General features: G+C 40.4%; 1 protein-coding gene across 1 annotated transcript; it reads right to left on the reverse strand.

Moving 5' to 3' along the window:
* Positions 1 to 2,643: 2,643 nt before the first annotated feature.
* On the reverse strand, positions 2,644 to 13,922 carry LOC117249532 (E3 ubiquitin-protein ligase TRIM39-like). The gene is made up of 4 exons (XM_033615253.2): positions 13,594 to 13,922; positions 10,120 to 10,200; positions 8,584 to 8,869; positions 2,644 to 7,087 (listed from the first exon to the last, which is right to left on the reverse strand). The coding sequence occupies exons 3-4, from the start codon at positions 8,858 to 8,860 to the stop codon at positions 5,988 to 5,990; spliced, it is 1,377 nt and encodes a 458-aa protein (XP_033471144.1). The 5' UTR covers positions 8,861 to 8,869; positions 10,120 to 10,200; positions 13,594 to 13,922; the 3' UTR covers positions 2,644 to 5,987.

The raw sequence follows: 13,922 nt of genomic DNA on the forward strand, positions 1-13,922 counted from the left end.
TCAGTCATTTCATTCTCTTTGATTTGAAGCCAGACTGTTTCTAATGTAAACTTGGTGTTTGAATGAGTCTCTTTTGAAAAGGTTCCTTGCTAAAGGAAAGAAACCATAAACCAGCTGATTACAGCAGTAGTGTATGTTAAACAAAAATGTGTTTCTCATCCATCAGCTATTCACACATACTATACTCAATACTATACATTATAACACAAAGTTTTGGGGCCTAATTTTAGTTGGGGGGCAAAGTTGATTTTGTACTGGGTGGTAAAAAAAATAATCTTATTTTTGGTTTTCTTTTTCAAAAGGACGTTACCAATAAAATACTTCCAAGGCACATTTATCTTTTTATTAAAGGAATACTTCACCCTCAAATTGAGCATTTGTAAACAAATTAGTCACGCCGTGTTACCTTGAATTTGGAAAGAAAATGTTCTGGTATTCCTCCATGGAAAAACGACCAACATATTGATTTACTGATTGACCAAGTTTAACAAAAACTATATCAAAAGATCCATTTGAAAACACACAACTCTAGCAGAATAATCCAAGTCTCACTTATCCAGCCGTATGCTCAGTACTTCACAAACACAAGCAAACCTTGATACTGGAACCTGGCTTTGGAGAGAGAATAGGTTTTACTTTAAGTTCAGTTTTAATTTGTAAGGTACGGAGTACTGAGCTTTAGACTGGATAAATGAGACTTGGATTATTCTGCACGAGTTGTGTGAGAGTTTGTAAATTGATGTTTTGATATAGTTTTGAGCTGCTTTACATCAGAAATGTATTTCCTCTGTACAAACGAAACGCATCTCATCTGAAAACACCTGTTCACTGTTAACCAGGCCTTCAGGTTATATTTTGGTCTAGCTGTAGCAGACATACTGTAGACAGACATGAAGAAACTTCAACATTTACACTTTAATGAACCCATAATACATTGCTCCCTTAATGTAACAGACTCATTCTTTAGTACAAGATCAATGCAAAGAGAACTTAATGCAGTTGTGAATACTCACGCGTACGGCTCTTGAACACAACATGACCCCACCATGTAATTCCAAGAAAGAAAACATTGCAACAGTATTTGTGCTGCTGAGTGATTGTCCCACTATATAATCTCGTGGTGATCTGGTAACGTTGATACAAGATGGGATCAACATTTATAAATCTTGCGTTACTGGGATTGCTTCAGTCAGAATAATGCTGTGTTAATGTTTGATGTAAAACTGTACTTTTACTTTACTTTTTTCAAGTTATGGTCAATATGGTCAAATGCTGGTGAGAAATCCGGCATAACAGCACCAACTAGTTTATTTTTATCTATTTCCCTTAGCCAGTCGTCTGTCAGTTGAGTTAGAGCTGATGTTGTGAAGTGACCCTTACGATATGCGTGTTGAAAGTCTGTTATTAAATTATTCAATACTCATATCCCGTTAGTATTGCAGTTTTCTTTGCTTGATCTCTTTTTTTCTTTTCATGTGCTCTTTGGTTTCGTGATCTAACCAGGGTGTACTGGTGTTTTTAATTGTAAGTTTTCTGAGAGAAGTGTGTCTGTCAACTGCCAGCGTTAGAAATTCTTCAAATTTGTTCAGAGCTTCGTTTGGGTTACATTCTTTTAGAATTCCTCCCAGCTTATGTTCTTCACCTCTTCTGTTAAACATTGAGCTTTAAACATTTTATATGATCTTTTTAAAACTATTTTGGGTCCAGTTTTTGGAATTTTTGCCGTCCTTACGACCGCTACCATGTTATGATCACTGCAGCCAATAGGCACTGAAAAAGTTGTGAGACATTTTTTTCAGGAGCATTTGTGAAAATGGGGTCAATACATGTTGAGCTCTTGGTGCCATCATTTCTAAGACATGTCCTTGTGGATTTAGTAGTAGTAGTACTTAACAGTTTGTTTTTTTTGTGAACAGTTTTGAGCGAACCAGTCAATATTAAATCCACCAGTGAAATATATTTCCTGACCCATAACACTGATATAGTCTACCATCTGACATATTTGATCTGAGTACATAGTGTTGGCTCTTGGCAGTCTGTAGCAGCAGGCTATTAACATTGGTTTTAGATGAGGCACATGTATTTGCAGCAAAGTACTTCAATTTCAGAGTTCATCAAGTCTTCTCTAATTTTTGTAGGTATGCATTCTTGAATGAAGAATGCGACACCTGTCTCTTCTGTATATGTTGTAATCCTTGATGTTTAAAGCACTGTCTTCAAATCTCTTAGTGTGTTTCAGATATTGCTAGTATTTGTATATTATCATTATAGAGAATTTCAGATGTTTCATGTAATTTGTTCCTGATGCTATTTATGTTTACATGTGCAATTTTTAGTTCTTTGTCCGGTTTCAGCCATAGGATGTGAGACAGAGATCTGAGAGAGAATCCCTGATCAGTCATGCCATTAAGTGTCTCTAGACGGCTTGGGAGTGCTGCTGCGAGGGTGGATGACCAGTTTATCATGTCTGAGGAAGACAATGTCTCCTCTCTCTCGTGCTGCTCTCAACTTCGTCGTGAGTTCTTTCCTTTTTTGCCTGACTGAGTCAGTGTAGTCCTCATGAATGAAGATTTTAGTTCCTTTGAGGTTGAGCATTGTTTCTGTAACAGTTGCTAACTCAGAAAGTCAACAGACAAAAAGGAAGAGTTTTTAACATTGTTTGTTTATTTGACAGTATTCATCATATGCACATATCAGCTCCTTCCTCCAGAGAAATAACTGCAGCCGGCTGCTGATCAATGCAGCACGGACACACCTGTAAAAAAGTGGCACCATCTAGTGGCCATATACTGGTACTACACCCAAACCCCAATACATTATCTGACAGTTTGGGGGTGTTTCCCTCACCTCCTACATTCTTGTTTAACATTATCAAATTATGAACTAATTGAATGAACCTCACAATTGCTTTAGGCTGCAATTTGTGATGTTTCATAAATTGTAGATTATGATCAGGGATATACGCCAATATCTTCAAGCACTGGCCTCACGGGCAACCAAGCCCCTAAATTTGGTGGCCAAAGAACATTTCTGATTACCTAAATGTAAACATATGTAAAAGCCTACAGAAAAGGAAATTTAACACAACTAAACACCGCCTTTCTTAACTGTGATACTCCAATAAATGACAAGACATCACCAGAATAAAATATTGTTGTAAACTTCTGTTTTCTCACAGTCTCTTAGTTCAGTCTTTCACTTCATTAATATGATCTTTATTTTTAGCTGCATAATAAAAACACAATGTTAAGGAAATAGATAAATATGGGATACACAGTAAGGCAAGTAAGATACTCCAAAAATATAAAAATGAGGAAGGAAATATTAAAAAGCCTAGCCTTAAAAAGCTACTATACAGGTGTGGCCCCACCTGTATCAGGAACCAATTGGAGCCCATCACATGACCCAGATAATGACATGACATGTGAAACAAATGCAAAATAATTAGAAAATAACTAGTTAATAAAATAAAATAAAAAAAGTGTTTTAAAGCCCTGATGAAGACCTGCAGTGGTTGAAACATGTTGGCTCTTTTAATGATTTAGCCGCTACAATAAAAGCTTTTTAATTCTTCTTTCCTCGTTTTCTACTTTGATCTACATTTGATTTCACAGAGCGACCTGTCATCTCTCTCTCTTTTTCTAAATAGATAATCATGTTTGTTTTGCAAGCTTTTCAAAAAAAAAAAAAAGGCGTGCAAAAAGATACAGGATTGATTTTGATTATATTTAATTAAACTTCTGTTTCTGATTGTTTTGCATTGATTTTATGTAAAACACTTAATAATCTATAACAGCTACATAAACTTCTTATTGTCAGAGTACCTCAGTAGTGTACTTAAGTACAGAATCGAGTAAATGTATCTGGTTACTTACTTTTATCTCTGGCAGAAGTTTGGTGAGATACGCTAACTCAAAGTGTCTAACTCCAAACTCAAAGTACCTTTAATGTTGCCTCCAAACTGCACACAGCTGAAGTACTTCACTAACATTAACATTTACTTACAGTAAACTTGTCTTGCTGTCACATTAAACTGAGCTTCACTGTTTATTAATAATAATGCTTTTTATTTATAGGTGCTTTTCAGAGCACCCAAGGACACCTTACAAAACACTGTAAAAATATGCTACTAAAAAAAACAAGAACGATGTATCCATTCATAAAAAAATCAAGCAAAGCAGTAATATACAAAAACAAGTTAATAAAATAACCAGGCAGAAATCATCATAATTATAAACCCTTTCATCTGACCAGAAGCTCTCAGTCATGCTGTGTTTCACTCCATTAGCTGTTAGCTCAGCCAAACACCACCAAACCCTGCTGCCCATCTGCTGCTAACAGCTAACTACTCTTCTCCCAGTGATAACAGCATGAAGACACGCTTCATTATAGTCACTCAGTTTGTCACTGGCTAAGCGATCATTACACATGCATACAAGAAAGGATGGCAGAGGAGATTCCTGCACACCAATGTAAAAATATTCTGTTTATTTAAGACATCTGTGCACAAAAAAGGTGCTCAAAGTGAAAAAACAGTGATAAAAAGTGAGTAAAAACAGCAAACGTTTCAGTCGTCACTATCATCGGTGCTTAAAGACTGAAATGTTTGCTGTTTTTACTCACTTTTTATCTTCTTTTTTGCACTTTGAGCAGTTTCACAGCAGCCTTAAACATATATACAAAAAGTACTTATGTCCTGGATCCAGGGAAGATTTCTGTTCAACTTAAACACACCCTCCCTCATCAGCGGGACAACGGGATGCCATTAGTCTCGAGTCCTGGCTAGCTGGCGTCAAGTACTGTTCGCTGTTCTCGTAGAATGTTGATCTAAAAGGAGCAAATGAATCGCAATGTTTGTGAAACTGTAACCTAAGGAGGGATCTGTGGGCAACTGAACAAGATTTTAGTATTGAAAGTGTTCTGGTTTCCATAAGGTGTCTCGGTAGTCCGTTTGTAGTCCAAGTATTATTGATCAATCACATTTGAACGGCAGGTAAGCAGTCCAGAGGCAGAACACATTAGCCGAAATGCAATCTCAGAACTGATCAGCTATCGTGGAGTTAGCTTTTTAAAAATGTATCAGCATTCACATCCCAATATGTGTTAACAGAGATTCGCCATAATGGCCGGCACACGGAAGAGAAAGACTTGGTTGGGATGTCCGCTGGCTTCACCAGGTCTGCCAAAGATATTGGCCCTCACCCCCAAAGCCTTTATCGTTGCAGTCAAATATTGGCGATAATGCTCTACCATCCTAGCCTGAGTGTCAGACTGAAGCTCCCAGAACCTTCAGTCTGACATGGCTTCCATTGAAGGTGATTTACAAGGGGGAGGGAATTTGATTTTTCCCTAACCAATCAGTAGAGATCAACGACTCACCCAGAATCTGACGTCATTAGTATACATGCCTTGGGGGTGCCGAAAGCAAGTGAGCATTGCACGTTTAAAATGTCTCCGTCGTCGTGCACGCCCAGCTGCATCGCTGTTAAATCCAGTTTAGCAGCTTCCTTAATTTGGTCCTCCATTAACGCGAGTAGTGGCGAAATACCTCGATAGCATCATTAATGTGGTCTGTAGGATCTGTAGCGGTCGCCATTGTTGCTATCCTCACCAGTTACCCACCGGCGTACAGCTTGACATCAGCGTGGCGCTGATTGGCTAATCGCTAGACCCCCGGCGTTCATTGGTCCTTCCATCTTTTGGACGAGATAAATTGCAAATTCATTGAAGTATGCCAGACCAGAGATGCAAGCCTACTCAGTTGAGTGGGCGGGGTCTATGGTCTGGAACCAGGCTACTACTGTCCATTTGCTATTCGCTTTTTTAAAAAAAAAAAAAAAAATACGATTTGAGACACACTCTTTCTCAAGAGAGACGTGATTAAATTCAGTGGTCACAGGGGGTGCTCTTACAGGGGATATTTGCTGGCCACAGAGTAACTTTTTGTGGCTACGGTTATGATGAAACCCTCTGATGATTGATCAAATCTAACCCGTGTAATTAACAGGACAGATGATCAGAGGGGTGGCGTTTTTGCCATCACAATGACGACTGGGACTGAAGAATGGGAAGAGTTTCTCAGTGAAGGAACAGTCAGTAAGGCTGTGGATAAGATCAGCAGAATCTACATCAAAAAACGAGACTGAGCCCTTCTCATAATCCACAAACACTCCTACTTTCTTCGGCTGATGTTTTACACTGAGATGGACAGCAGAGGCTATGTACTTATCTCCTTCCCTTAAACATATCGTCCAGTAGCCGTTCTTGGGGCTTGCTGTGATCGACCCCTTCCTATTGATCGACTCTCTGACGACACCTAAATCCCAGGAAGTCTTTCCTTTAACCTGCACCTCATAGTAAAATCTTCCTGAAGAGAAACTTTGCTTTCCTAAGACATTTACACCAGGATTAAATCTTTCTGGGTTGTCTGGAAGGTTTTGTGATACATCACCACAGTAAACTTGTTTCCCATCGTCAGACAAAATTAGGTGGGAATTTGCTGTATCAGGATCTAGAGTCACATCCTTTGCATACTGCTGGACCCTCTTCAGCTTGGCCTTGGCAAACAATTTCTCCTTCTCTTTCTTGAGTATTTCCTCCAGCTGATTCATAGCTGTGCCCACACTTCCCCCATATGATGGTGGAGTGACACTGACTTCTGTCCAGCTCTTGGTGGCTGGAATTGCATTCAGGGACGATAAGCTTTGCAGGAAGTTAGGGTGGTCTTCAATGCGTGAGAGCTGGTCCATCTCAGCGTCTCTCTTTGTCAGCACAGAGATTTCCTTCTCCAGCTCTCGGATGAATCCTTGGGCCTGTTTCTGTGTCTTTTTGTGCTTTTCTTCAATTGCCTCGATGAGATTAGCCAAACTTCTCTCAACAGACTGCTGCAAAACGGCAAACACCTGCATACTGTCTTCAATATGACTGTCTGCAGATTTACTGCTGAATTCTGCTGAGCGATTGATCTCCAAGATCTTCATCTGTCTCTCCTGGATCATCAGCTTGATTTCAGCCTTCATCTCCACCAGCTTGGCCTTCTTCCTTTCATAATCACAGTTAAAAGGAACGGTGTTGTGGTTCTTGAGGTCTAAAACAAGGAAGAACACAAACACATCTGGTCAGTCTTACAGAACTGTTGTTTACTGTGTCAATTGGTATTTTAATTTGGGACGTCCCAGTCAACTTCTTATGGCAGTGATCCAAGTCCTTTTTTAATATTGTCTGATACAATACTTGTATTCACTTAAATGTAGATAAAATATGTATCAAATACATTGAAAAAACGGCTGAAGACTAATAAATTTGGCCAGCCTTATTTTTCCATGATAATCCAAATACTGGATGTCCTTGTGGCATCTATTGTTTTCTCCACCCACTTTGGATGAAACCACATCCACTTCTTATATTCATATAATGGCTGCCATGTGAAGCAGCTTGAGTTCATCAATGGCTTTGAACACCTTTGCCAAAAAACACTGAGGAAATCTTACCCCTTTCATCTCTCTCCTTAGAGGCAGGACGTTTGGTTTCGACGTCCCTCTACCTCTCTTATGAATTATGTCTTGTTTACATGTGTATACCTCTGCTGTGTCTATATGTTTTTACTGGCGGTAGCTAGCTATATTGGAGTTGTTTCAGCAGTTAAAGGGAAATTTATTTCCAATTTTTAACCAGCTCTCATCGTCATGTGGAGCTTTCGTGGCACCGGAGGAAGCCAAGCACACCCTGTCCATACTGTGATGACAGAGCTGGTTTAAAATCAGTTAAGTTTTCCTTGAACTTCTCATATCACTATTTTCCAAGCCACTGTAGATGACGGAAATTCAGTGGCTGCAGCAACTTGAACTCAACCAGCAGAAACCCTGGGGTCTGGGGTGTAATACCAGGACCGCCCCCTGCCGGATCAGCAAACGTTCTCCTGCCAGCTTTGTAGTCTCCCGTCGGCGGGGAATGAGATTGAGGGACTGCCGGGAGGGTAAGCTAACTAGCTAGCAGCAGTGTCTTTCAAGGGTGCCGGCTAGCAGTAGGCTGGCAGCCAATCATCAGGCCTTGATGTCTGGCAGCTTGCTTTTGTCATGTGGGAGTGGGCGGGGTTTCATCTACAGTGGTTTGGAAAATGATTGACCCGTCATGGTTCAAAATGTTTATGAGCTTCCGTTATTGATTTAATATGAATATGACTCATGAAATTGATGTGACACAGTCTGCTAAAGAGAGGACTTTTCTGGGAACTACAGAAACACTCAGTCCACTGTCGGTTGTACAGTGGTGTTACAGAGTGAAGCTTCTTCCCTCAGAAATGATCTTTGGCTGAGTGAAGACATCGGCTGCAGAGAGCGGGCTGAGGAGAACAAAACACAGTACATTCAGTAAAGAAAAGGATCAGGTTTTGCCTGGTTGTATTTTGTCAGATTCAGCCCATTAAAATATGTGAATGCTTTGGATCAGTTTGGGCCATCTTTGATTTAAATTAAAACTTAATTACTGTTTAAGAACTATACATAATATCTAATGAATATAATCATTGATAAGATACATGTAAAACTTCTCAGATCTTTATATTTTTACCTTCCCTCTGCCTACCTTTTGGTGTTGAACTGGTGTGTGACAAACGCTGAACCAGGTCATTCCTGCTGATCTTTTCTAAAATCTTCATGGTTATCTCCAAAGCTCCAGGAAGCTTATATTTTTGCACCATCAGATCCACCACGTCCTGCCTGTCTGCCTCTTCCAGCTTGGCCTCTGAGATGGCTGAAAAACCTTTACAGATGTCATTTTGCTTCAGGAGCCACTTGAACTGCTTGAACTCTTCACCTTTCAGGTGCTGCAGAGTGTTCCAAAGATCTTCAGGGGTTGCCATTGTGGTTTTCTGGTGAAACAACGAACACAGATATTATATTTTCTAATGGGATCATCAAAGACCCGTATTTGACCGAATAGCTCCACTAACCTCGGAGTCACAGGAACTTAACCTGGATCAGATGAAGGGCATTTTTCAGGTTGCAGAACGCGAGGTGCACCACACTGCCTTTTTTTACTGAAGCCTGCTTCAATCAGACAGAGCACCTTTCTGCATCTTTTTTAAGTCGTTGCTGGCAACCACTGAATCACCTTTCCTTAGCTTAATTGCTATGTTCCTGTGAAGTAAACTCCTAAATTTGTACCTTAAACTCTGCATTAAAAAAATGCACAAGCAGTGAGCACTTGCCTTGATTGAAGGTGAGAAGCTGTTTCAAAAAAGTAAATTGGACACAAGGACAATAGAGATCTGGTGGGTACATGAGACCCTCAGAGAAAAGAAATCACAGGGAGTACCACCATTTGGTCAAGGAGCTTCGTCTGGATGATGGTCCATGGCGTGAATTATGTTTCCCTGGTTCTTGGGCTGTTGCTCAAATAACAGCCTATACTTCCACATCCTTGTCTTGCCCGCCACCGCGGACACAAAGAGTATAGGAGTGGATCAAGAGACAGACCCGCCCCGTTTCTCTCAGACTCAGACTGAATACTGATCAAACAGTAAAACCAGGCAGTGTTGATCGAATATAGATCAAGATTATGTGACTGCATTGCTTTTTCATTACATCGCCCACCAGCAGAAGCATTTATTGGTCTGGTGCAGCGCAGTGCATTCTGGTAGTTGTAGGTTTTCTCCCTCTTGAGCAGAAGCATCCATTTTCTCTGTTTTCTCTGGTCATGTAGCACCAGTGTCAGAAGTATTTAGATCTTTCTGCTGCAGAGACATCCTAGTTTTATCAAAAGGCCATCTTTCCAGCACTGAAATACTCTTTTAACTGACAAAATAAGTCTCTGGAGGGATTAAAAACGATCTCAGTTGTTTCGAATCACCAGTGTTCATGTGGTTTTGTACCAAGACTGAATAAAAAGAAAAGAAAACCTCCCTGCTTTTAAATAGTACTGTGAGGCTAGTTCAGACACGCCCTATCTCACCCAGGACAAATGTTTGTGATTAAATCTAACAACAGTTCAGATCACATCTCTACTGCACATACTTATCCATTAATGGATATTCAAAATTCAACACATTTATCACGTCTAGGTATGTTCTGCATGAGTACACCATAATTCTTTATTCACATTTCCTGAAAGTAATCTTACCTGTTAAACTCTTCCAGATGACACACGCTGCTCCTTCTCAACCCCTCGTGTTTGAAAGTCAAATCCTCAAACCTTCCCGACCTAAAGAAAAAAACGTCAGTATGACATCAGAGCAGACCGACCTATGAGCTGTACTTCCTGCTACATACTAATAGAGACATTAAAGGGATAGTTCAGATCTTTTACAGTTGATGTCAGTCGGCAGGCTGGAGTCTGGCTTTAAAGAGGGTGATGTAACAGTTTCAGTTCCCAAAATTGTTTAGCTTATGAGTCAGACTGCATTGAGAAAAACAATAATTTAACATCTCTGACCACAGGAGCTGCTGGTCTACCGCTGCCTCCATCAGTAACTGTGTTTGTGTTATTGTGTGACTTTGGGGTTTAAAAGGGTTATTTCAGATTCATAAGAGTCACACAATAACACAAACTAAACAACTGATTTAAGAGGTGGTAGACCAGCAGCTCCTGTGTCCAGCAGGCTAAAGTTACTGTTTTTCTCAATAGAGTCTGGTGACTTTGACGAGAGCAGTGACTGGGAACTGAGGCCGTTAAAAGCTTCCCCATAGTAACATGCAGTCTGCAGCAAGATGTGAAAATATTCTTAATATAGCATACACTTTAACTGATATTGATTTTTTTTTGGTGGCTAAATATATTTTGTTGCTGACCCCGTCCATGGCAGTACATTGCTGAGCTTCCATGACTGTACTGCTGCCTGTTTCTCCAAACTGGGGGCGTGACGACCGCCATCTACTGTAGTTAATACAGTCAGTGTGTTAACATGACATTGAGGAAATCAATTCATTGTGTCAGTGTGAGTGAAATGGTCCTGCAGTGAATGTGTCACAGTGGGACTAACACACCCAGATCATGTGACTCCTGCATGTATACAGTCAATCAGACCCGAACTGGCCGAGACGCTCTGAGCATGCTCCACAGTTTCCGCCCCGGGCTTTGACCCGGAAGTCCAATAGCATTAAATGTGTAAGAGAAGAAGAAGCCGGTAACAACATGGAGAAATCTACATCCAGAGCCGTGACTTTTTGGACGGACCAAATGTACAGAGCTGTAAAGTTGTCCACCATGGTAGCAGTTAGCTGCTAGCTAACCGTAGCTAACTTGTTTGTCCATTGTTTGGTCTGTGACGTAATAGGTCAACAGGAAAAAGGTCCAATACTAACAAGCTGAAAGGGGGCATATCTCCACCTATCGTAGAGGAGTCGCACATACTTGGCTCAATAAATGGATTCCCCTCCCGTGCTTGTGTACTGGGACAAGGACAGTAGGCCAGTTAGATGTCCTCGTCCAGCTGGGACTGTAGCTCCACTTCACCGTGCATGGAAACATAATGACTGTGCTTGGAGTCGACAGCCGACTGTTGTTAGATTTTCAAACCTGATATCATTACCGATAATGATAAACTGTTTGATTTACTTAAAATTGACCCCAAACTGTCACAGCTCCAACACAAAAGACAACAAGCTGAAGGACCCACAGCGCAGATGTGTGCAGGCAGAGCAGGTGGAAGTAAAGAGACTGTGGTCAGAACAGGCTAACAGTGTGGTAACTAGATATCAGTCCAAATAAACAAATCCAGCAGGCAGGAAGCAGGTGGCAGACTACCTGTTGCTTGGTTACAGAGCAGAGTCAGGAACAGGAAGAGGACACTGGCCACGATAACCTGAAGCCTCTGGTGACATCACACCCAAGAGCTCGCACAGGGGAGAGGGAGAGTGGCTGATACATACAGGGTGCTTAAAGCTTCAAGGACAGCGTCACATCTTTAATAGTTTATTGTTAACATTAAATACTATATTAGGAATTTGTTAATGGTTCATAATTTGTTTGTAAACCATCTAGAAACAGTATTTAGATGGTCATTTTAAAGTTACAATGCTTGTAAATGCACTACCCAGTATTCATGAACTATTTAACAAAGTCTTATACTTTATAATTTTATTAATACTCATAGACAGTTTACAAACCAGTCATTAACATCAACAAATACTTGATGAGGATTAGAGTCACCAATTCAGTATCTGACCAAATGTCTCCCCTTCTGTTCCTGAGATATGACGTTAAAACATGATGATGTCACAGTCAAGCTGACCTTTGACCTTTTGACCTTCATTTTTTTTTATCCTGTTAGACATTTGTGTCAAGTTCTGTCATAATTAGTCGATGAATTCTTGGGTTCTGGCCAAAAACAAGTTTAGTGAGGTCACAGTGACCTTTGACCTTTGACCACACAATTCTAATCAGTTTATTGTTCCGTCCACGTGGACGTTTGTGTCAAATTTCAAGAAATTCCCACCAGGTGTTCTTAAGATATCGTGTTCAAGAGAATGAGGCAGATGCAAGGTCACACTGACCTTGACCTTTGACCATTGAATTTCAGTCAGTTTATTGTTGAGTTGACGTGAACGTTTGTGTCAAATTTGAGGAAATTCCCTCAAGACGTTGATGAGATTTCACGAGAATGAGAAAGACAAGGTCACAGTGACCTTGTCTTTTGACCTTTGACCACCAAAATCTAATCAGTTCATCATTGAGTTCAAGTGGACATTTGTGCCGAATTTGAAGAAATTCCCTTGAAGTGTTCTTGAAATATCATGTTCGCAAGGATAGGACGTACGTATGATGCCCAACCTGAAAACATAACGCCTCCAGCCACAGATATCACCGCGCAGAGGCATAAAACGTGACTTTTACAATAGAAACACTTTAAACTGGGATCTCTTCAGGTCCAGTGTGAATACCATGAATGATTTCAACAAGCAAAACCACTTTCGCTGCACATACTAACATCTGAGTGCTGATTCAAGACAGAAGAAAAACCTTAATGAGAGGATTAGAGCGCTGAAATGAAACTAAAACTGACAGCTCTGTTCCAGAAGTGAGAATAGCCCATTCTAAGTCATGCTGATGTTTGCATTGACCTCAGTAAGTAAAAAAGCCTTGAACACAACGTTACTCAACAACATAAGCATGCAACAGTCCACAGAAAACAGCTGTTTATTGATTATTTTAGTTTTTTGTCATATGTTTCTGCAAACCACGGATCTGTTATATTTGTACCGTATTATGTAGCAGATATGTTACACTGTGGTTAACTTGATTTGGGTTTAGGTACAAAAACACTTGGTCGTGGTTTGGAAAAAAAATATATTGTGGCTTAAAATACCGTTTTTTTTGTGGCACAATGCCCGGGGAAAACACAGCGAGCAATGTGTGGTCTCCAGCTGTCCCAAACAACACTGACATAAAACCTTCTTTTTTCTTTTCTCCTTTTCAAATCCAAATAACATCAGCCGACGTACTTAAAGCAATACACTGATAAGAAGCTAACTCCACTCCAAACTCAAAAATGTTGTGGAAGAAGAGCAAACAGAACTGCCATTTGATAGTCAGCAGTTGGACAAACACTCAGCTGAAGTAAAAGTTAAGTATTACCCAGCTGGACTGGGAGCTTACCAGTGTCAGATGAGATGTTGGGTGGAAACACTGAACATCGTCCTCACGTAGTCTCAGCTCTGTTTGCTGAGTGGTGGTGAGGAGAAACATTTGTAATTCATTAAAAAAGGGAGGGGACTGTCAAGGAGGAGGATTAAGAGGAAGAGGAGGAAGAGGAGTGTCTTCTGACTGTGTTGTAGTTTTGGACAGCTGCCACAAGATGGTGATATTTCACTAACTGTACCTTAAATGACCATGACATAATCTGTGCATTCCCGTCCCCACACCAACATACTGTAGGGTCTGTTAGGAAAAGATTTAGTGTGTGCGAGGACACTGTGTGTTCAATG

This window comes from Epinephelus lanceolatus, chromosome 23 (genome assembly GCF_041903045.1).
Source record: "Epinephelus lanceolatus isolate andai-2023 chromosome 23, ASM4190304v1, whole genome shotgun sequence".
In the NCBI taxonomy this organism is placed as follows: domain Eukaryota; kingdom Metazoa; phylum Chordata; class Actinopteri; order Perciformes; family Serranidae; genus Epinephelus; species Epinephelus lanceolatus.

What these genes read in the sequence shown, in the direction of transcription:
- LOC117249532 (XM_033615253.2), bottom strand. Translation starts at nt 8,860, where the DNA reads ATGGCAACCCCTGAAGATCTTTGGAACACTCTGCAGCACCTGAAAGGT. An exon ending in CACCAGTTCAACACCAAAAG is followed by an intron (nt 7,088 to 8,583) that starts GTAGGCAGAGGG and finishes TCCTTGTTTTAG; the next exon opens with ACCTCAAGAACCACAACACC.